At 43.5% G+C, this 24,116-nt stretch overlaps 1 protein-coding gene across 1 annotated transcript in view; it reads left to right on the top strand.

Annotated features, from left to right (window-relative positions):
- tdrd12 (tudor domain containing 12) overlaps positions 1-24,116 on the top strand; it is a 41,530-nt gene that overhangs the window by 5,905 nt on the left and 11,509 nt on the right. Inside the window, exons 2-34 of the mRNA XM_055933497.1 lie at positions 28-81; positions 234-401; positions 666-802; positions 976-1,098; positions 1,238-1,293; positions 1,427-1,512; positions 1,610-1,832; positions 1,983-2,056; positions 2,161-2,273; positions 2,394-2,465; positions 2,560-2,614; positions 2,805-2,929; positions 4,249-4,393; positions 4,566-4,673; positions 5,081-5,266; positions 5,644-5,797; positions 5,892-6,019; positions 6,531-6,722; positions 7,393-7,521; positions 7,779-7,896; positions 8,097-8,236; positions 8,493-8,713; positions 8,988-9,069; positions 9,257-9,438; positions 9,874-10,081; positions 13,535-13,627; positions 13,885-14,060; positions 14,365-14,886; positions 15,249-15,316; positions 18,142-18,229; positions 18,410-18,523; positions 18,784-18,937; positions 19,196-19,256. Coding sequence (XP_055789472.1) covers positions 58-81; positions 234-401; positions 666-802; positions 976-1,098; positions 1,238-1,293; positions 1,427-1,512; positions 1,610-1,832; positions 1,983-2,056; positions 2,161-2,273; positions 2,394-2,465; positions 2,560-2,614; positions 2,805-2,929; positions 4,249-4,393; positions 4,566-4,673; positions 5,081-5,266; positions 5,644-5,797; positions 5,892-6,019; positions 6,531-6,722; positions 7,393-7,521; positions 7,779-7,896; positions 8,097-8,236; positions 8,493-8,713; positions 8,988-9,069; positions 9,257-9,438; positions 9,874-10,081; positions 13,535-13,627; positions 13,885-14,060; positions 14,365-14,886; positions 15,249-15,316; positions 18,142-18,229; positions 18,410-18,523; positions 18,784-18,937; positions 19,196-19,256 — 4,525 coding nt within the window. The 5' untranslated portion in view covers positions 28-57. The remainder of the gene's footprint in view (positions 1-27; positions 82-233; positions 402-665; positions 803-975; positions 1,099-1,237; positions 1,294-1,426; positions 1,513-1,609; positions 1,833-1,982; positions 2,057-2,160; positions 2,274-2,393; positions 2,466-2,559; positions 2,615-2,804; positions 2,930-4,248; positions 4,394-4,565; positions 4,674-5,080; positions 5,267-5,643; positions 5,798-5,891; positions 6,020-6,530; positions 6,723-7,392; positions 7,522-7,778; positions 7,897-8,096; positions 8,237-8,492; positions 8,714-8,987; positions 9,070-9,256; positions 9,439-9,873; positions 10,082-13,534; positions 13,628-13,884; positions 14,061-14,364; positions 14,887-15,248; positions 15,317-18,141; positions 18,230-18,409; positions 18,524-18,783; positions 18,938-19,195; positions 19,257-24,116) is intronic.

Here is a 24,116-nt window from a genome sequence, read left to right as displayed (position 1 = left end):
TTTGAATTTGAACCCCATGTCTTGCAGGTTACCAAACTGTCAGTGACGGTTGAAATCATGCTTGAAATAAATTTGTTGAAAGTAAGTAGCTGTCTATGCGTGCATTTCCACACAACATTGCAACTAACATATCTAACTATCTAGATTGCCAATGGGCTGTCTTCGTTACCTTCCAAATGTGTGTTGTTGCTTTACAAATTGAAGCGGTTTCACCACCATGTTTTCTTTGACAGGTGGAGAACCCGTCCTGTCTGTGGGGTCGGTTTGTGAAGGGTCCAGGGATAGAAGCGGCCGAGAATAAAAAAGAATATGATGATCTGCAAATGAAAATGAACCTTTTCTATCATGAGGTCAACCTAGATGTGCAGAAGATCAAACCCTCAACTATAGAGTCGGGACAGGTAATAATCTCTGTGGCGAGAGTGAAGGGTGATTAGAGCTAAATGTAATCTGGAATGTTTGTTTTAGTATCTTGAGTTTAGGGTAATCAATTTGAGTATATGGCACATGATGAAAGACATTTCTTGTTTTTTAAAGTGAATGTGCATTTACAGATCTGCCTGACTGGCATAGCTCATGAAGGATAAATGAACCTATTATTTGACTGACTAGTTACTACACTGCTATATGAAAAAATGTAGCATCATCATTGTGTTGTTCCCCAGGTGTGTGTGGTGTACTGGTCTACCCTAAGGAGCTGGTGCCGAGCCATCGTTGAGTCTCTTTTCCTGGGCACCGTTGGAACCCAGGCCATGTGTTTCCTAGTTGACCACGGAGAGCGCGTCATCGTCAGCTCAGATGAGTATGTCCTAATTCACTTACTCACTCATCCCCATTGTGCCAGCTGATGCAAAGGGAAACCAAAAAGGCTCTCGACTTCTGACAGTCTTTGGCCATCTTCTTGGTTTTGCACTTGATTAATATATGTCATGAAATGTAATTGGCTGATCATGGAGCCCTTCCATTCTTCCCCAGGATTCGGGCTCTGTTAGATACGTTTTTGCAGCTGCCCTTCTGGGTGAGGAAGTTTCAGCTCGCTGGTGTTCATCCCATGACGCTGCACGTGTCTGGAGACTGCCTGGAGAAAGCTGAGCTCATGTACGGGTGAACTGCAGTGCCGACTAGATTGATGCACTAAAATATGCATCAAAATTACTGTAATTATTTTGTACTAATAAAATCACCTTTGTTAGTAGTTATTACTACTCACCCTATAGAGCTCTTGTTTTCATTCTAGACCATCAACGCAATGGGACAGCTCTGCCACACGCTATTTGCACAATCTCTTACAAGGTACGTAATCCTCTCCTGCAAGGTCAGTTTCAATCGAGATCACTGAATTGAGAAAGCACAGTTCGTAGTGCTGGAGTCTCATTGCTGTATATCAGTCCTAACTGTGCTCTCTGTTCAATTATCTGACCTGAAGCTTCTACCGAGATGGAGGCAGTGTTGTGTGAAACACAGGCAGATTGCACTGCCATTGAGCTCTACTTGACTGTCAAAAATGTCAAGGTATTGTACAACATACAATCAGTGGTGATGCCTCCCATAATTAGCTATCACAGTTTTTCTATACAACTTTGCAGCTAAAAGATGGTTATCTCTCTAGATCTGTGTGAACGACGATCTGGTCTCAAAGAAGTTTGCGTACTTCACAAGCCAGAAGGCCCATCAAACAAGTGGGAAAAATGGTGTTGTTGATAGATCCCCAGCCGTCTTGGCATGTGACATCTTTTCTGAAACTCAGAACTTCCTGGCTACTGACGGCTGCACCGTACGATCACTTTCAGATTTCCTGCTCCGGCAGCAGGACCCAATCGTTCATAATCAAGGTGAATGCAGTTATTGTGAAGTCTTCATTAAGAACAGTTTATTATATGTCTTTCAAAAAGTTCCCGTTGTAAAATATCACTGCATGAACTTGAGGGGGGAAACTCCTAGTAAGATTTTCTTCATTGAACTTTCTTTATTGATCTCTTTAGTGGCTGATCAGTGCCAGCTAACGACATCTGTGAAAGACGCATCGAAGGCTTCCAATGAGGTATCAAATCCAAAGGTGACTGACTATTTTACCCTCAATAAGGTTGGAATCATGGCCCAAACAAAACGTTATATCCTGTGAAATCAACACTGTTATGTTATTTACTTGTTGTTTTACAGAAAAGCCTAGAAAATGGAAGAAATCCCTTAGAGGGAGGAAAAAAGAAGGCAGCCCAGCCGCAGAACAAGAAATTCAAGACGTTTTCAGAGATTGATGGCGATGAAGACGAGAGGTTTGTTCTATAGGTTTAGTTATTGTTTTTATTGCTCAACCGGTTATTTGGCAGTGGGTCTGCCTTTTGTAGTACGATAATGTCACATTGTTGTTTTTAATCATAGCGTTCTTCTTTCAGCGACGAGGAGCCCGGAGAGGACACCGACACATCTCTTGTGTCAGAACTGTTAAAAAATCTGGATCTGTTAAGGTGAGAATGCTTTAGTCTTCTACTTTCATGCTACGGTTCTAATCTGCTTTGAATGACATTTAATAAAATTCTTACTTGTTCTGGATCTCAACAGATTCAAGAAGTTTCTGAATCCTGCTTCGAGCACTCAAAGGGCTGCTATTCCCAAAGTGAGTTTCTGGATGGCCGTTCTTGTTTATGTAAAAATTAACTTGCACAAGAACTCTGCTTCACATGTTTCTAAGTCATGAGTGCCCAAACCTTTGCACTATGTGACACAAAATGGAATCTCTGTTGTGAATCTTGGGTCAAAAAGAGACGTGGACTAATGCTGTAAAGCACCTTTTCTTTAATTGTCAGACTGCGCTTATTGAACAGAAGGAGGAACATGGTGTTCAGAGGATCTCTGCGCTCACGGAGAAAGCAGAGAAAGAGCCAGTCACTGCACCTCAACAGATCGGACAACAGACTGAAACGGCTGTATGGTATGAACACAACCCTCCAGCCACTACCACTCACATTCTCTGTTCTAATTAGAGGACCTAATGGGGAAAAAAGTATTGTGACTTTAATCCTCAACAATTTTGGCATGTGTATCTGTTGCATGGTGTAACATTTATGTATTTTAAATTGTCAAATAAAATCAACTGCTGCCATCCTTTCAACCACAACCATCAGTTTACCACTACCGCTCACATTTTGTTTTGTATTCTAATGCTACCTCCCTTTCAACCATGACGTTGCCCATATGTAAGTTACTGAATTGGTCAGAGTTGTTTTAAAGTGCCATCTGCTGAATGCTTTCATAGTAACGGTGAAAGTCAACCTGTGGATCAACAATGCAGTGAACAAAAGTATATCACATTAAAAGCGAAGACAAGTGATATGTGTGTGTTTTCTCACAATTAAACATTGTTGAATTTCTTGGGTGAAAGTTTTTTAAAAATATTTATATACTGAACATAAACGGAACATGCAACAATTTTCAAAGATTTTACTGAGTTACAGTTCATATGAGGAAATCGGTCAATTTGAAATTAAATTCATTAGGCCCTAATCTATGGATTTCACATGACTGGGAATACAGATGTGTACCTGTCAGTCACATATAACTTTAAATAATGAGCCTCATGATCTTGTCACAGTATTTCTGTGCATTCAAATTGCCATTGATAAAATGCAATTGTGCTCGTTGTCCGTCCATAGTTTATGCCTGCCCATACCATAACCCCACCGCCACCATGGGGCACTCTGTTCACACCGTTGACATCAGCAAACCGCTCACCCACATGACGCCATGCACGTGGTCTGCGGTTGTGAGGCCAGTTGGACGTACTGCTAAAATGACATTGGAGGTGGCTTATGGTAGAGAAATGAACATTACATTCTCTGGCAAACAGCTCTGGTGGACATTACTGCAGTTAGCATGCCAACTGCATGCTCCCTCAACTTGAGACATCTGTGGCATTGTTTTCTGACACAACTGCACATTTTAAAGTAGCCTTTTATTGTCCCCAGAATGAGATGCACCTGTGTAATGATCATGCTGTTTAATCAGTTAAGTGATATGCCACACCTGTAAGGTGGATGGATTATCTTGACAAATGAGAAATGCTCACTAACAGGGATGTAAACACATTTTGTGCACAACATTTGAGAGTAGTAAGCTTTTTGAGCGTATGGAAAGTGTCTGGGATTTTTTAAATTTCTGGTCATGAAACATGGAACGAACACTTAACATGTTTTGTTTATATTTTTGTTATTAATGTGAATGTTTACTAAAAAGTGTAATTTGTGTTTCCAGTACTCCTAGTGACCTAGTAGACCGGACACAAGAGTTTGTCTTCACAGAGCAGCCAACCATTGAGGAGGAGCTCGTCTGCGCTCGGTTGTTGCAGTTGCTAAATCCTGACCCTCTGAACCCAGATGTATACTCATCAGAAGTCACTGTAAGCATCGAATCAACCTTAATTTATACAAAACATTTAAATTATCAATGGACTGGATGCAGATATACTCTTCACTTCCTTGGGTAGCTTTCACCAAATGTATTGACATGTTTTGTGCACATACAATAATATCTACTGTGCATGACTGACTTAAATGTGTTCTTCATGTCAGATCGTCCATACTGATCCAAGCAGGAGTGGGATAATGGTGCATTCTGCCTTTACTCTGGACCCCTGCACCAGTCTGGCCAATGCTCCAATCACTGACACCTTCCGGAGGGTTGGTTTGCTTTCAACTATGTTCTAACATTCGAATGGAATGTATTTTTAATGCACGGAGCGCTGTACATTGCTCTGGATGAGAGCGCCTGCTAAATGACTATAAAGTAAATGTATTTACAACTGTTAAAATGTAATATTAGGAATACGATAATGGAAGTTGAGATTTGTTCAGTATAAATGTAAATAGTTGAACATTTGAAATGACTGTTCAACATTTTACGCTGAAGATCTTAGGCAATAATAATGTCCTGTCGCATGGGCAGCAGGTAGCCTAGCGGTTAAGAGCATTGGGCCAATAACCGAAGGTCGCTGGTTCTAATCCCCAAGCTGACTAGGGGAAAAATCTGTAAATGTCTAGACTAGTATGTCATGAAGACTGGTAATGTGCTTCGTGTTCCTTTTCAGATCTTGATGAGGAAGAAGTATGCCGGCCCGTCTGTGTCTGAGAGTTACTGCTGGCCGGCGGTGGCCAGGGGCTGTGACACGGTCCTCATCTCCCACAGCGGAGACCAGCCCCTCACCTACATCCCCCCGTTCCTGGCCCACATGCAGCTCTCCTCCGTCTTCAGTGCCCTCTCTTCTCGCACCGGGGTGAGTTGAGCAAGTAGAGCAATAGACAGGAATGGTGTGATTTCCAGTGTTTCCCCTGCTATTATTATTGTGGTGGATAACTATCTCTGTTTGCCACCTAATAAAATTGTCTGGCTTCAATTAGACAGTTGAAAATCTTTGTTTTGGCACAGGCCTCTGCAGCTCCTTTCCATGGTGATACCACTCTATGTAGACAAAGTAGTATGTAGAAATCTGGGTGTTTTAATTGGTTTGTTAGGGTTCAATGGCAAACAGCAGTAACCTACCTATGTCCAGTAAGTCAGGCATGGTTTTCTGCTGACAAATCTGCATTTAAAGGATCCATTTGTGTTTATTCCGTTTTATCTAATACCACATTTGTATGCGGTCTCCTTCAGCCCATAGCTGTGATCCTGTGCCCGGGGTGGGAGAAAGCCCAGACTGTGATTGACCTGCTGGAGGAGAGCCAGACCGTCCAGGTCCTCCACCCCATGGTCATACTGTTGGGACTGGGAAAGGATGAGGCAAAGACCGTTAAGATCCAGAACAACTGTAAGATCATTATTCACAGGATCAGGACAGTTAGGTTTGACAGCCAGACAGGAGTATTACATTCCTTTCCTGCTGTGTTTGTGTGTGTCTCCAGGCCAGGTGGTGGTGACCACTCCGTTCAGCCTTGTGCGTCTGCTGCGTTTGCACTGTTTCCTGTTCCTGCGGCTGTGTCACCTGGCGCTGGACGAAGTGGACCTGCTCTTTTCTAGAGCCCCGGACGAGGTGAGAGACCCTGACTGTTCTTCAACTGTAGTGATAGGACTGTACAAAAGGAGAGAACGGGAGATTCACATGGTAAATGGGCACAGACAGGAAAATAGCCAAGATGGGACTCAAACCCCCGTCACCAGGGGGTGATACAACTAGACCAGACTCCAGTGCTTTCAACTGCTTAAAGCAGTAATCCCGGTCATCTGCGCTTCAAAGGCAACACCTCACGGCACACCGCCTCCCCCCTATTTGACCTTGATATTTTGTGTGTATGTACTGATATGTAGGTTGTGTGCCGTTTTTTTAATATATGTAGTTCTGTCCTTGAGCTGTTCTTGTCTATTAACATTCTGTATTATGTCATGTTTCATGTTCTGTGTGGACCCCAGGAAGAGTATTTGTGGCTTTCGCAATAGCTAATGGGGATCCTAATAAAATACCCCAAAAAAGCTCAGTCTCGTCTGTTTTCCTCCCTCGCCACTGTCTCCTCAGCAGTTTCTGACTGTTCTCTCCCTTTCCTCAGATGACCACTATCCTGCAGCACTTCCAGAGGGTGACGGCCAGTGAGGAGCGTGTGTCGTGCCCCAGACAGATCATCGCAGTGGGAAAGCACTGGAGCCGCCACCTGGAGGGCCTGCTCCACAACCACATGAACAACCCCACCGTTGTCGTCACGGTGATGGAGGAGGCCGCACTCTACGGCAATGTGCACCAGGTCAGTTTTGGGAGGACTGACAACAAAATAAATCTGAAAACCTACAAACGTTGTAGGGTCTCCACCATCAGAGAGCTGGTTAAAGCGATAGTTCAGGCAAAAATCTATATTTAAGTGTAATTACCCTTACTTTGAGTTGTCTGAAGGCCCATAGTGACAGAATCAGCAATAATCCATTGTTTACTTCTGCCACAATCAGGATCAAGCCTAATTAGCCTCGTCCAAATTCATGAATGTAAACAGCCGGACTGATGTTAGCAAAGTTGCATCGCAAGCAGAAACTTCTAAAAAAAATACTTTAAACTAAATGTAATGGATTATTGTGGATTCTGTCACTTTGGGCCTTCAAAGACAGCTCAAGTTAATAAGGGTAATTTCACTCAAATATAGATTTTGTCTGAACTATCCCTTTAAGTGTGTAGCTATCTCTGATTTGAAGGGCCTGTTCGTTGGATTTGTGATTGATTAAAGCTATGTAATGGGGCAGTAAACCTGCTTTCATCGTATCTCATTTAGACTAGTCATTACTTTTAGTAAGGGAAGACGTGTTCAAGAGTCAAACGAGGTCTAAAAGTCTCTCAAAGCATAAGTTTCACTCATGTATATGTTCTTCAATAAAAAGTTAAAAAATAATAAAATAGAAAGCTATCTCTCTTCTGCCTCCACCAAGATTATCCTGTTGTGTCTGGACTGCACTAAGATCTCTGTCCTGCTCGGGGCGCTGGACTTCACCCCCGACGTGGCCCAGAAGACCCTCGTCATCACCAACTCTGCTGAGGAGGCCGAGCATGTCTTCAAGGTAACTGCAGCAATCTATAGCTCTAGAACTAAGACATTTTATTTTGGCAGCCTTATTTTTGGATGTCCTGTCCACTGCTGGTACGGGGTACTATAGAAAGAAAAAGACATTGTTACATTTCAAAACTTGTAAGATTTGCATTTTGCAACCTTATTTTTGGACATCTTACTACAAGTGTACAGCACTAGAAAAACAAAAATACATTGTTCATGTATATTTAGTCAACTAAATGTTTGTTTCTTGTATCTGTCATTCAGGCTGTTTCAAACACATCAGCGTTCTCCCTGAAGGCCCACGAGGAGTTAACCTACCAGTTTGACTTTGTGACTGAGCAGTGGAAGAAGCCCATTGGACCTGGCACTCATGTCATTCTGGGTGAACTGATGCACAATTGCATTTTCTTAGGAGTTGACAGTTGCAATGAATATGAAATATCATACATCTTTCCATTTTATGGCATAATCTGCCAGGTCAGCTCAGTTTTCTTGATTGAAAGTCAGCTTGTCTCTATTTTTTTTCCAGTTTGCCCTTTGTCCAATCTGACCTGTTTTTCTTTCCTTGTCTTTCTGTACCAGTCACCACCAATGAGTGTATGAAGTCTTTGGGTATCTGTGATGCTACGTGTGTTGTGCACTACGGCTTCCCAAGCTCACCTAAGCTGTTTGGCAGCCGTCTGTTTTGCATGTCCCAGAACTTCCAGAACCTTTCAGACAAGGTAACGTGAGGACAAACTAATCTGTTCTTTCTCTTGCTCGGTCCTGGATTCAGAGCTGAGATGAGCGTGCACAGCTCTTGACCTTTTCAGGGAGACGTCTAGTTTAGCGGGCAGATCTCAAGTCAGAAGATGGCCCTGAGTGGTCTCCTTTTACATAACTTATTCAGATGGCACCTGTGTAAGTGTGTCTTCTTTGACTGTATGAGGATAGTCTACTTTGTGAATTCCTTTTCATATTGGATTCTGTGATTGACAGGAGCGTGCTGCAGAGAGCACGGCCCACCCTGCCAAGTCAGTGCTGCTGCTATCTGAGAGGAATGCCCGTCACGTAATCGGGGTCCTGCGCTACCTAAAGCGTACTGATGCCTCGCTCCCTCCAGAGCTGCTGCAATTCGCCCAGGGAGTCCTGCGTGCCAAGGAGGAACAGAAGTCTGATAGGCCTCTGTGCAGATACCTCAAGAGCTTTGGCTTCTGTAGGTCAGTGCAGCTGAGATGCAGACAATACTCTGTCGAGCATTTCTCCATGGGACAATAAAGCTAGATTTGATTTGCTGTTATGCATGTTACAATACTCGAGACCATAAGCTGAACCTTGAATTTGGGTACTTTGAAAGATACATACTTGTTCTATGCACTTAAGAATAGAACTTTATAGTTTTGTAATTCATTGCTTTGCTCAAGGGCACAGCAGCAATAGGTGGCACCTGCTATTCTTTATGTAGTGCTTAATGTGACTCTTGCTGTATTGCAGGGACAGCAGTGTTTGTTCTTATCGACACAGCATCAGCCCCATAACAGACCAGCCACTGCAACCAGACTCTGGAACTATTGTGGTGAGTCAGCATATTATATGATAACACTTGTTTCAGGGGTGTAGATATCAGGCAAGAACAGATGCCAAAGTTGGACATATCCTCTCAAGTTTTTCCAATGAGATCACAGGTGTAATATAGCTTAATATGCTATCTGAATGTATACAAATGAAGAAATCATATTTTTTTCACTCTTACGTTTTGAAAGGTTCTGCCCTTGTTCATCAAGACTGCTTCCGTCTACTACGGACGCATTGTGAGTAAGAAGGAGGACCGTTATGAGAGCCTGGCAGCAGCAATGACTACATACTACTCCGCTGAGAAGCTGGGTGCTAAGGAGGTTCTGGAGGGAGGGCTGTACGGAGTACAAGAGGATGAGGTCTACCACAGGTCAGAAAACAAACAGCATTAATTCAGTCACTTTCATAACTGATGATGTATGTTATAGGGGCGGCAGCGTAGCCTAGTGGTTAGAGCGTTGGACTAGTAACCGGAAGGTTGCAAGTTCAAATCCCCGAGCTGACAAGGTACAAATCTGTCGTTCTGCCCCTGAACAGGCAGTTAACCCACTGTTCCTAGGCCGTCATTGAAAATAAGAATTTGTTCTTAACTGACTTGCCTAGTTAAATAAAGGTAAAAAAAAAAAAAAAAAAAATATGGCCATGAAGCAGGTTTAAACAACATGCCAAGTAATGGTTACATGCAGTGAAGTGTAGTCCAAATCCTCTGGGTGGGTCAAATGCTTTTGTCACATATCAACCCAATGCCACTCTACCTCACATTCCTTAACAACTCCTCCCACTGCTCCTCCTACCTGTCATGCAGGGTGCGGGTGACTTCGGTGCCGGACAAGGGTGAGTGGATGTTCTGCAGCGTGAGGGCTCTGTTCCTGGATGAGGGGCGTGAGCAGGAGGTGAAGTCCCACCAGCTGCTGCAGCTGCCGGCCCAGTTCCACATACTGCCGCCCCAGGCTTTGGAAATCATCGTCTGCAGGGCCATGCCCATCGACGCTGAGGTCAAATGGAACCCCAAGGTCTCTTACACCAGGCTGCACTCACTGGGCTCTTTCTCACTCACTTTTTGGGAGCTCATCTTTAGCGATAGAACATTTAAATTATTAGAACCAATGACCATGAACTATGTTACAGAAGCTAAAATTATGTGTTGAGATTTTTAAAATAAAAAAAATCTATATTTCACGATTATTTAACCAGGTAGGCCAGTTGAGAACAAGTTCTCATTTACAATTGCGACCTGTCCAAGATAATGCAAAGCCTTGCGACACAAACACAGAGTTACACATGGGATAAAAAAATGTACAGTCAAATAACACAATAGAAAAACCTATATAAAGTGTGTGCAAATGTAGTAAGATTAGGGAGGTAAGGCAATAAATAGGCCATAGTGGCAAAATATGTGAAAATAGAGATACTGGGGTGCAAAGGAGCAAAATAAATAAATAACAATATGGGGATGAGGTAGTTGGGTGGGCTGTGTACAGGTGCAATGATTGGTAACCTGCTCTGCCAGCTGATGCTTAAAGTTAGTGAGGGAGATATGTCTCCAGCTTCAGTGGTTTTTGCAATTCGTTCCAATCATTGGCAGCAGAGAACTGGAAGAAAAGGCGGCCAAAGGAAGAGTTGGCTTTGGGGATGACCAGTGAAATATACCTCCTGGAGTGCGTGCTACGGGTTGGTGTTGCTATTGTGACCAGTGAGCTGCGATAAGGCGGGGCTTTACCTAGCAAAGACAGTGTGTCGGATGCTATTTTCTATATGACATCGCCGAAGTCAAGGATCGGTAGGATAGTCAGTTTTACGAGGGTATGTTTAGCAACATAAATGAAAGAGGCTTTGTTGAGAAATAGGAAGCCGATTATAGATTTGGATTGGAGATGCTTAATGTTTACAGTCTAGCCAGTTTACAGTCTAGCCAGACACCTAGGTATTTATAGTGTTCCAAATATTTTAAGTCCGAACAGTCCAGAGTAGTGATGCTAGTCGGGTGGGCTGGTGCGATCGGTTGAAGAGCATGCATTTAGTTTTACTTGCATTTAAGAGCAGTTGGAGGCCATGGAAGGAGTGTTGTATGGCATCAAAGCTCATCTGGAGGTTTGTTAACACAGTGTCCAAAGGGCCAGAAGTATACAGAATGGTGTCGTCTGCGTAGAGGTGGATCAGAGAATCACCAGCAGCAAGAGCGACATCATAGATCTATGCAGAGAAGAGAGTCAGCCCGAGAATTGAACCCTGTGGAACCCCCATAGAGACTGCCAGAGGTCCGGACAACAGGCCCTCCGATTAGACAGACGTAATTCTATTTGAGAAGTAGATGGTGAACCAGGCTAGGCAGTAATTTGAGAAACCAAGGCTGTTGAGTCTACCGATAAGAATGCGGTGATTGACAGAGTCGAAAGCCTTGGCCAGGTCGACGAAGATGGCTACACAGTACTGTCTTTTATCGATGGCGGTTATGATATCGTTTAGGACCTTGAGCGTGGCTGAGGTGCACCAAGGACCAGCTCGGAAACCAGATAGCATAGCAGAGAAGGTACGGTGGGATTCTAAATGGTAGGTCATCTGTTTGTTAACTTGGCTTTCAAAGACTTTAGAAAGGCAGGGTAAGATGGATATAGGTCTGTAACACTTTGGGTCTAGAGTGTCTTCCCCTTTGAAGAGGGGGATGACCGCAGCATCTTTCCAATCTTTAGGGTTCTGTGACAATACGAATGAGAGGTTGAACAGGCTAGTAATAGGGGTTGCAACAATTGTGGCGGATACTTTTAGAGCGGGTCCAGATTGTCTAGCCCAGCTGATTTGTAGGGGTCCAGATTTTGCAAGTCTGGAGTGAACCAAGGGCTATATCTGTTCTTAGTTCAACATTTTTTGAACGGGGCATGCTTATTTAAGGTGAAAAACACTTTTTTAAAGAATAACCAGGCATCCTCTACTGATGGAATGAGGTCAATATCCTTCCAGGATACCCGGGCCACTTCGATCAGAAAGGCCTGCTCGCTGAAGTGTTTTAGGGAGCGTTTGACAGTGATGAGGTGGTCGTTGCCCGCGGACCCATTACGGACGCAGGCAATGAGGCAGTGATCGCTGAGGTCCTGGTTGAAGACAGCAGAGGTGTATTTAGAGGGAAAGTTGGTCAGGATGATATCTATGAGGGTGTCAGTGTTTACGGATTTAGGGTTGTACCTTGTAGGTTCCTTGATAATTTGTGTGAGATTGAGGGTATCTAGCTTAGATTGTAGGACGGCCGGGGTGTTAAGCATATCCCAGTTTACATCACCTAACAGTACGAACTCTGAAGATAAATGGGGGGCAATTATTTCACATTGTGTCCAGGGCACAGCTGGGGGCTGAGGCGGGGTCTATAACAAGCGGCAACAGTGAGAGACTTATTTCTGGAAAGGTGGATTTTTAAAAGTAGAAGCTCGAACTGTTTGGGCACAGATCTGGATAGCATGACAGAACTCTGCAGACTATCTCTGCAGTAGATTGCAACTCCGCCCCCTTTGGCGGTTCTATCTTGTTGGGGATGAAAATTTCAGAATTTTTGGTGGCCTTCCTAAGCCAGGATTCAGACACTGCTAGGACATCAGGGTTGGTGGAGTGTGCTAAACCAGTGAATAAAACGAACTTAGGGAGGAGGCTTCTGATGTTAACATAAATGAAACCAAGGCTTTTACGGTTACAGAAGTCAACAAATGATAGCGCCTGGGGAATAGGAGTGGAGCTGGGGGCTACAGGGCCTGGGTTAACCTCTACATCACCAGAGGAGGAGTAGGAAAAGGTTATGGCTGAAGGCTATAAGAACTGGTCGTCTATTGCGTTGGGAACAGAGAATAAAAGGAACAGATTTCTGGACATGGCGGAATAGATTCGGGGCATAATTGTGATTGCTGAGACTCATATTGTGAATGCCAATTGCTATTGTTGGACCTTACCTTTTCAAAGTGTGTAACTAATGACTCTAGAACAACAAGTTACAATGACATTTTTATTATTTAATCTTTTTTAATAAAAAAAAACTTTTTCTCCCCAATTTCGTGGTATCCAATCGCTAGTAATTACTATCTTGTCTCATCGCTACAACTCCCGTACGGGCTCGGGAGAGACGAAGGTCGAAAGCCATGCGTCCTCCGAAACACAACCCAACCAAGCCGCACTGCTTCTTAACACAGCGTGCATCTAACCCGGAAGCCAGCCGCACCAATGTGTCGGAGGAAACACCGTGCACCTGGCGACCTTGGTTAGCGTGCACTGCGCCCGGCCCGCCACAGGAGTCGCTGGTGCGTGATGAGACAAGTATATCCCTACCGGCCAAACCCTCCCTAACCCGGACGACGCTAGGCCAATTGTGCGTCACCCCACGGACCTCCCGGTCGCAGCCGGCGGCGACAGAGCCTGGGCGCGAACCCAGAGTCTCTGGTGGCACAGCTAGCGCTGACAATGACATTATTCTTATGTTGTGGTTTCAGGTCACCAGGGCCATCAGTCAGAAGATCAAAGGCCTGCAGCACCAAGCCAAGGTTGTTCTGTGTTTGGGAAACACGGTCTTCGTCGATCCCATGGTAGGTTCTTCTACTCCAACTACAGACAGCTGAATTTCAACAAATCTTCAACACAAACACTTAATCCTTGTGCGGCAGGTAGCCTAGCGGTTAAGAGCATTAGGCCAGTAAACGAAAGGTCGCTGGTTTGAATCCTAGAGCCGACTAGGTGTAAAATCTGTCTGTGCAAGGCATTTAACCCTAATTGCTCCAGTAAATGGCTCTGGATAAGAGCATCTGGAAAATTACTCAAATGTAAAAATGTGCTTTGTTCTCAGGTGCGGATGACCCGACTACCAGGCCTGAAGACCTTAATAAATGAATGCAACGTCCACGCTGAGATCCTTAGCACGGGGATGGGCACCAGCAACCCTCAGCACCTGGACCTGCTGAAGGAGCTCTGCCACGGGGCTGGGCCAGGAGCCAGTGCTGGGGATGCCCTGCTCACCACGGTGTGAGTTCAGTCTTCTATGCCCATGGGTAACCAGGCTTTCGCCCCCATGGGACCTCCATAATACAAGATGCTGTACACTGACATCCAACAGCATTCTTCACTTATAATACGGCACAATGTAATACAGCATTTTAATATGGATGTTGCTACACCAGGGGCTATGTGCAGATATGGAAGTTATGTCAGATAGGACATGGCGGTCAATCATTCAATTTCTTTATCTTCAGTACTTAATGAGAGCACTGCATTATCAACCTATTACAATTGTGTGTCGTGACTCATGTCTGCTTGGTTTGTTTGTTAGGCCGGATGGCTCTGGGGTGACCTTGGAGGAGAAGGTGCAGGCTGCAGAGGAGGCCCTGGTCCACAGGATGAGGGCAGCTGTCGAGCGCTTACACTGTGGCCAGGAGGTTTCTGTAGACCCACCCCAGACCCAAACGTCTGTGCTTCATGCCCAGACAGACTTGTCCCAGTGCCATATGAAGGCCTCAGCAGATCTGCACCAGATGGACCAGAAGGTCTTTGCTCATGCACCCCAGCCTTGGATGAACGATGTCTTTGTATACCCGACCCAGCTCTCGCCCAAGCCACAGGAGGCCCCATTAGCAGCAGTTCCTGATCCGAGCGAGGCTCAACTACCAACACTCATGGACAGGGTCCAGATAACTTCCCCTCTCCCAACACCTAGCGAAGCCCAGATATCTGCCCCACTCCCAACAATTAGCGAGCCACAGTTACCTGCCCCAACAACTGCGCACAACGACCCCAAAATGGAGCAGTGGAGGAGCCTCATAGCTAACCTCCAAGGTGCCACTCAAACACGGAGGTTGGTGTTCTTCTTCATTTTCACTGGGAAAAACTTCCGTTGCTGCTTGCTTACTGTTCTTCCTATTTTTTTTCTTTGGTGCAGTCGGTCAATAAAAATACATTTTCTGATGTTTGATTCTTTCACTATACAGTGCAGCTCTGCACCCGACCCATGAAATCCCACTGGCCACAGACGTCAATTTAACGTTTATTACACATTGGTTCAACTTAATTTCATTGAAATGACGTGGGAAAAACGTTGATTTAGCTAGTGTTCTTAGGCTTCCATCTGTGCTGAGTGCTCTAACTGGGATCAATGGCTAGTGTTGCATTGATCTCACTTCAACATGTGATGTTCACAAGACTTGTGTTGTCATGCAGGCATACAGCTCTACAAGGATTCACCCCCAAAGACTGGATTTCTGCAGTTCCCCGCCCCATTGAAAATGGTATGTAAACTATTTTAGTTTGATAGTGATCAACAATGTACAAAAAGTACATTTACTGTATGTCTGTTGAACCACGACATTCACTATTGTTGAAAACAGAAGTTAATAATGATCAACAAAGATGTATAAAGACTCAAATATTTAGAGTAGTCTAATATGCCATTCACCATTGTTGTACCTCATAAGGCTGGCTCTTCATACTACTCCAAGCATGTCATGTGCAATCAGAGGAAAAAAACTGTAGACCACATTTACTCCACACACAGAGATGCATACAAAGCTCTTCCCTACCCTCCATTTGGCAAATCTGACTATAATTCTATCCTCCTGATTCCTGCTTACAAGCAAAAACTAAAGCAGGAAGTACCGGTGACTCGCTCAATACGGAAGTGGTCAGATGACGCGAATGCTATTCTACAGGACTGTTTTGCTAGCACAGACTGGAATATGTTCTGGGATTCATCCAATGGCATTGAGGAGTATACCACCTCAGTCGTCGACTTCATCAATAAGTGCATTTACGACGTCGTCCCCACAGTGACCGTACGTACATATCCCAACCAGAAGCCATGGATTACAGGCAACATCCGCATCGAGCTAAAGGCTAGAGCTGCCGCTTTCGAGGAATGGGACATTAATCTGGACGCCTATAAGAAATCCCGCTATGCCCTCAGACTACCCATCAAACAAGTAAAGCGTCAATACAGGATTAAGATTGAATCCTACTACACCGGCTCTGACGCTCGTCGGATGTGGCAGGGCTTGAAAACTATTGCGGACTATAAAGGGAAACCCACACGCGAGCTGCCCAGTAATGCGAGCCAACCAGACGAGCTAAATGCCTTTTATGCTCGATTCGAGGCAAGCAACACTGAAGCATGCACGAGAGCACCAGCTGTTCTGGGTAATAACTGTGTAATAGTGCTCTCGGTAGCTGATGTGAGCAAGACTTTTAGACAGGTCAACATTCACAAAGCCACGGGACCAGATGGATTACCAGGACGTGTACTCAAATCATGCACAGACCAACTGGCAAGTGTCTTCACTGACATTTTCAACTTCTCCCTGGCTGAGTCTGTAATACCTACATGTTTCAAGCAGACCACCATAGTCCCTGTGCCCAAGGAAGCGAAGGTAACCTGCCTAAATGATTACCGTCCCGTAGCACTCACGTCGGTAGCCATGAAGTGCTTTGAAAGTCTGGTCATGGCTTACATCAACAGCATCCTCCCGGATACCCTAGACCCACTCCAATTTGCATACCACCCCAACAGATCCACAGATGAGGTAATCTCAATCGCACTCTACACTAACCTTTCCCACCAGGACAAAAGGAACACCTATGTGAGAATGCTGTTCATTGACTACAGCTCAGTGTTCACCACCATAGTACCCATGTAACAGTATAGCTTCTGTCCCTCTCCTCGCTGGACTCGAACAAGGGACCCTCTGCACACATCGACAACAGCCACCCTCGACGCATCGTTACCCATCGCTCCACAAAAGCTGCGCCCCTTGCAGAGCAAGGGGAACTACTTCAAGGTCTCAGAGCGAGTGACGTCACCGATTGAAACGCTATTAGCGCACACCCTGCTAACTAGCTAGCCATTTCACACCAGTTACACCGACAAAGCTCATCACTAAGCTAAGGGCCCTGGAACTAAACACCTCCCTCTGCAACTGGATCTTGGACTTCCTGACAGGCAGCCCCCAGGTGGTAAGGGTAGGCAACGACAAGTCTGCCACGCTGATCCTCAACACTGGGGCCCCTCAGGGGTGTGTACTTAGTCCCCTCCAGTACTCCCTGTTCACCCACATCTAGGTGGCCAAACACGACTCCAACACCATCATTAAGTTTGCTGATGACTCAAGTGGTAGGCCTGATCACCGACAACAATGAGGCAGCCTATAGGGAGGAGGTCAGACAACCACCTCTCCCTCAGCACAACAACCTCTGCCTCAATGTGAGCAAGACAAAGGAACTGATCGTGGACTACAGGAAAAGGCGGGACGAACAGGCTCCTATTAACATCAACGGGGCTGTAGTGGGGCGGGTCGAGAGTTTCAAGTTCCTTGGTGTCCACATCACCAACGATCTATCATGGTTCAAACACACCAATACAGTTGTGAAGATGGCACAACAATACCTTTTCCCCATCAGGAGACTGAAAAATATGTCAAGGGTCCCCAGATCTTCATAGTTCTGCACCATCGAGGGCATCCTGACCGATGCATCACTGCCTGGTATGGCAACTGCTCGGCATCTGACCGTAAGGTGCTACAGAGGGTAGTGCGGACGACACAGTACATCACTGGGGCCAAGCTTACTGCAATCCAGGACCTATATAATAGGCAGTGTCAGAGGAAAGCCCATAACATTTTCAGAAACTCCAGTCACCCAAGTCAAAGACTGTTTTCTCTGCTACCGCACGGCAAGTGGTACCGGAGCGCCAACAGCTTCTACCCTCAAGCCATAAGACTGCTGAACAATTAATCAACTGGCCACCAGACTATTACATTGACCCCCCCCCCCCCCTCCATTTGTTGCAACCCGCTGTTTATTATCTATGCATTGTCACTTCACCCCTACCTACATGTACAAATTACCTCTAAGCTGTACCCCCGCACACTGGCTCGGTACAGGTACCCTCTGTATATAGCCTCGTTATTGTGTTTTTTTTATTTTAAATTTTATTTAGTAAATATTTTCTTAACTCTTCTTGAACTGCACTGTTGGTTAAGGGCTTGTAATTAAGCATTTCACGGGAAGTGTCTAAACTTGTTGTATTCGGCGCATGTGACAAAGTTTGATTTGTTTTATTCAGGTCATTTGATTGATGAGAAGCAAGTCAACGGCCAGCAAGTCATCAACGGTGAGAAAGTCATCAGTGTTGATGTGGATGCACCAAAAAGGTATTTGACGTATCCCTTATATTTCTGAATAGTCAAATGAAACTGATTTTCTGTTTATGTATTGCGCATCAGTGTTGCATGGGGTCAATTCTATTTAAATTCAGTTTACTTAATAAATATATTAATTGACTGAACTGACTCCAATCCATCACAGATTTACATTTAGTTAGTCTTTTTCAGTTTCCATCCACAGATCAAGTGGTTCCAGAGAGATGACACAGTCACACTGAACATAAAGCTCAGAGAACCAGTGGATCAGAGATGTGAATTCTTCCCTGACAGAGTGGTGTACAGGTCTGTTGAATGTCTGTCATGTGTCCTTTCAACCACCTGAACATACATCTTAAAAAAAAAATCTTAAGTAGCTTGAGGCAAGTGCTGAGCTGTTAATGTTTCTATTCTATGTAATTAAAAACATTTTTTTTAAATAACTCCCCGTGCAAGGTATCATTGTGTGTACAGGACGAAGTCAACATTGGGGCTGTAATTCCCTGCATCACAAATGAGAGAAGCATTTAATTTGATAATATTTCATTTCTAACTATTGCCTCTAGTGCGTGTGTGAATGACAGGCCTTATCGTGCTCACCTGGAGCTCCACAGTAACATCACTGCAGAGAGGTGCTCCTGGGAGATGAAGTGCAATGAGCCAGTCATCAGGCTCGTCAAACAGGAGAGGGGAGACTGGAAGATGCTCCTCAAGCAAAAGGTAGTGCTTTTCATTAGAGGGAACAAATATATTATGTCTAACTCCTAACCTCCTTTGTACAGCTAGCAATACCCGCAGGTTAACATACTTTGGATATTTAGTCCTTTTGACATTCGCGAACTAAAAAATACAAGACATGACCTTCCAGATGAGGAGTTGTCAGAGTTCTGCTTACAGTAACAGAATGTTCTAGTAGATGTCATGCCTCGTTGTTTATTCATAATGAATATTGATGAAGGTGAATTGTGATGTCCTCAGAGTGCTTTTGTTAGTTTGGATTTCGACCGATTTGAGGAAGATGAAAAGAAGACTTCAAATGGTAAGTTTTTAGAATCATTTGCACTAAATTCCAGAAGCTAAAGTTAATTACGTTTATTTGCAGTCAGTTAGCTGCCTCAAAACTCTTTCACTTTTTAAAATGTATTTATTTAACCTTTTTAAAATGTATTTATTTAACCTTTAACTTCACTCGCTTTCTATCATTGTATCAAGCCTCTTATAATGACAAGGAGGCTCCAGTAAGGCTTTCACGCCCCCGCGATATGCAACTTTTCAGGGAAGTCAGGAACCAATATACTCAGTCAGTTAGGAAAGCAAAGGCTAGCTTTTTCAAACAGAAATTTACATCCTGTTGCACTAATTCCAAAAAGTTCTGGGACACTAAAGTCCATGGAGAATACGAGCACCTCCTCCCAGCTGCCCACTGCACTGAGGATAGGAAAATAGGATAAATCTACGATAATCGATAGTTTCAATAAGCATTTATCTACGGCTGGCCATGCTTTCCACCTGGCTACCCCTACCCCGGCCAATAGCTCTGCACCCCCTGCAGCAGCTTCTCCTTTACACAAATCCAGACTACAGGTCGATCGATTATGATTTTTCAACGCCGATAGCGATTTATTGGAGAGAAAAAAAAGCCCATACCAATTAATCGGCCGAATTTTTTTATTTTTTTTATAAATATATATATCATACACACATTTTTGTAAAAATGACAATTGCAACAATACTCAATGAACACTTTTATTTTAACTTAATATAATACATAAATACACACACACACACACACACACACACACACACACACAGCTCTGAAGTGACAATCAATCAAGTTTATTTTATATAGCCCTTCGTGATACTGTGATGATACGGAAGAGTCTGCTTTGGAGACAAATACTCTCAACTGTTTGAATAAAAATAGAGTTTAAGTTACCTGTGATGAATGTTGAAAATAAAAACTGTCATTTCTATATGCAGGAAATCCTATTTTAATAATGGGCATGGTAAGATTTGACGACCAAAGTGGGAGTCATAATTCCCATGACACCTTCTAGCAAAATCTGAAAAGCGGTTCATTTTATTCCATATGATATTTTTTAGATTCACTTAAAATAAGTTCTGTGTTTTGTGTAGGCTTACATCACCGTGCCAATTTTATAACTGTGTAGATATCCATAGGACAAGGTAACTCTGATCAATATTGGCTAAATATAAGCGAAGATCATTTTTTTTGTAGGGTGGATTTCTGAAAATATGTTGACAAACGTTACCTTATCCTAGTGAGATTTACACGGGTATCAAAACGCTGAGGCGGTTTAAGCCTGCACGAAACACAGACCTTATTTGAAGTAGATCAAGACATTCTCTATGGAAGACATGAACGGTAAAATAACGAAGGAACCCCTTTCAAGTTCAGCCGCAAGTTATTACAGGAATTATAACGCGTCGACTATTTCTCTCTAAACCATATACCTTTGACTAATCCGGGAACTATCACCTCGAAAACAAAATGTTTATTCCGTTCCGAATTTAATCTAACTGGTGGCATCCATGAGTCTAAATACCTAGGATAGGATAAAGTAATCCTTCTGACCCCCCCCCCCCTTAAAAGATTTAGATGCACTATTGTAAAGTGGCTGTTCCACTGGATGTCATAAGGTGAACGCACCAATTTGTAAGTCGCTCTGGATAAGAGCGTCTGCTAGATGACTTAAATATAATGTAAATGTATTCCTGTTACATTGCACAACCTTCAATGTTATGTCATAATTGCGTAAAATTCTGGCAAATTAGTTCACAAAGAGCCAGGCGGCCCAAACTGTTGCATATACCCTGACTCTGCGTGCAATGAACGCAAGAGAAATGACACAATTTCACCTGGTTAATATTGCCTGCTACCCTGGATTTCTCTTAGCTAAATATGCAGGTTAAAAAATATATACTTGTGTATTGATTTTAAGAAAGGCATTGATGTTTATGGTTAAGTACACATTGGAGCAATGACAGTCATTGATTGATTGTTTTTTATAAGATAAGTTTAATGCTAGCTAGCAATTTACCGTAGCTTACTGCATTCGCGTAACAGGCAGGCTCCGTCAAACGTCCCACCCGCAAACGTCCCACCGGCCAATAGCCAGGGAAAATACAGCGCGCCATATTCAAATAACATGATATAAAAATCAAACTTTCATTAAATCACACATGTAAGATACCAAATTAAAGCTACACTCGTTGTGAATCCAGCCAACATGTCAGATTTCAAAAAAGCTTTTCGGTGAAAGCATAAGATGCTATTATCTGATGATAGCAAAACAGTAAACAAAGAGTAGCATAATTCAACACTGCAAGCACGACACAAAACGCAGAAATAAAATATAAATCATGCCTTTGACGAAATTCTTTTGTTGGCACTCCAATATGTCCCATAAACATCACAAATGGTCCTTTTGTTCGATTAACTCCGTCGATATATATCCAAAATGTCAATTTATTTTGACCGTTTCATCCAGAAAAACACAGCTTCCAACTTTCGCCAAGTCACTACAAAATATATCAAAAGTTACATGTAAACTTTACCAAAACATTTCAAACTACTTTTGTAATACAACGTTAGGTATTTTTAAACGTTAATAATCGATCAATTTGAAGACGGGATGATCTGTGTTCAATACAAAAAGAAAACAAACTGACGCAACTTTTTTCGTAACGTGACTCTCAAAATTTACTTAATGTGACCCTCATTTACGATAGCCCTACTTCTTCACTACACAAAGGAATAACCTCAACCGATTTCCAAGGACTGGTGACATCCAGTGGAAGTGGTAGGAACTGCAAGCAAGTCCATTAGAAATCTGGTGTCTCTAAAAAAACTAATTGAAAAGACAGTGACATCAAAAAAATACAAATTCTGAATGGTTTGTCCTCAGGGTTTTGCCTGCTACATAAGTTCTGTTATTCTCACAGACATGATTCAAACCGTTTTAGAAACTTCAGAGTGTTTTCTATCCATGTCTACTAATAATATGCATATCTTATATTCTGGGGATGAGTAGCAAGCAGTTGAATTTTGGCATGCTATTTTTTCCCGAAAGTGAAAATGCTGCCCCCTTCCCTCAAGAAGTTAACTGACTTGCCTAGTTAAATAAAGATTAAATAAAGGTATAAAAAAAAAAAAAAAAAAGGCAAATCGGCGACCAAAAATACCGATTTCCGATTGTTATGAAAACTTGAAATCGGCCCCGATTTAATTGTCCATTCCGATTTAATCGGTCGACCTGTAATCCAGACAGCTGATGTTCTGAAAGAGCTGAAAAATTTGGATCACTTCAAATCATCTGGGCTAGACAATCTGGACCTTCTCTTTCTAAAATTATACGCCGAAATTGTTGCAACCCCTATTACTAGCCTATTCAACCTCTGTTTTGTATCGTCTGAGATCCCCAAAATTTGGAAAGCTGCCGCGGTCATCCCCCTCTTCAAATAGACCCAAACTGTTGTAGACCTATATCCATCCAGCCCTGCCTTTCTAAAATCTTAATTAAAAAGCCAAGTTAACAAACAAATCACCAACCATTTCGAATCCCACCGTACCATCTCCGCTATGCAATCTGGTTTCCGAGCTGGTCATGGGTGCCCCTCAGCCATACTCAAGGTCCTATATGATATCATAACCGCCATCGATAAAAGACAGTGTTGTGCAGCCGTCTTCATCGACCTGGCCAAGGCTTTCGACTCTGTCGATCACCGCATTCTTATCGGCAGACTCAATAGCCTTTGTTTCTCAAAATGACTGCCTCGCCTGGCTCACCAACTACTTCTCAGATAGTTCAGTGTGTCAAATCGGAGGGCCTGTTGCCCGGACCTCTGGCAGTCTCTATGGGGGTGCCACAGGGTTCAATTCTCGGGCTGACTCTTTTCTCTGTGTATATAAATGATGTCGCTTTTGCTGCTGATGATTCTCTTATCCACCTCTACGCAGAAGACACCTTTCTGCATACATCTGGCCCTTCTTTGGACACTGTGTTAACAAACCTCCAGATGAGCTTCGATGCCATACAACACTCCTTCAGTGACCTCCAACTGCTTTTAAATGCATAAATAAAACTAAGTGCGTGCTCTTCAACCGATTGCTGCCCGCACCCCCGACTAGCATCACTACTCTGGACGTTTCTAACTTAGAATATGTGGACAGCTTCAAATACCTAGGTGTCTGGTTAGACTGTAAACTCTCCTTCCAGACTCACATTAAGCATCTCCAATTCAAAATGAAATCTATAATCGGCTTCCTATTTCGCAAAACAAAGCCTCCTTCACTCATGCTGCCAAACATACCCTCGTAAAACTGACTATCCTACCGATTCTTGACTTCGGCGATGTCATTTACAAAATAGCCTCCAACACTCTTCTCAGCGAACTGGATGTAGTCTATCACAGTGCCATCCGTTTTGTCACCAAAGCCCCATATACTACCCACCACTGCGACCTGGATGCTCTCGTTGGCTGGCCCTCACTACATATTTGTCGCCAAACCCACTTGCTCCAGGTCATCTATAAGTCTTTGCTAGGTAAAGCCTCGTCTTATCTCAGCTCACTGGTCACCATAGCAACACCCACCCGTAGCACGCGCTCCAGCAGGTGCAGTTGAAGTTTACATACACTTAGGTTGCAGTCATTAACTTGATTTTCAACCACTCCACAGATTTCTTGTTAACAAAACATAGTTTTGGCAAGTCGGTTAGGACATCTACTTTATGCATGACACAAGTAATTTTTCCAACAATTGTTTACAGACAGACTATTTCACTTATAATTCACTGTATCATAATTCCAGTGGGCCAGAAGTTTACATACACTGCCTTTTTAAAGAGCTTGGAAAATTCCAGAAAATGAGGTCATG

Source organism: Salvelinus fontinalis, chromosome 9 (assembly GCF_029448725.1).
Source record: "Salvelinus fontinalis isolate EN_2023a chromosome 9, ASM2944872v1, whole genome shotgun sequence".
NCBI classification, from domain to species: Eukaryota; Metazoa; Chordata; class Actinopteri; order Salmoniformes; family Salmonidae; genus Salvelinus; species Salvelinus fontinalis.
Note: the sequence above shows the minus strand (reverse complement) of the source record. Positions and strands in the feature narration are given on the sequence as shown.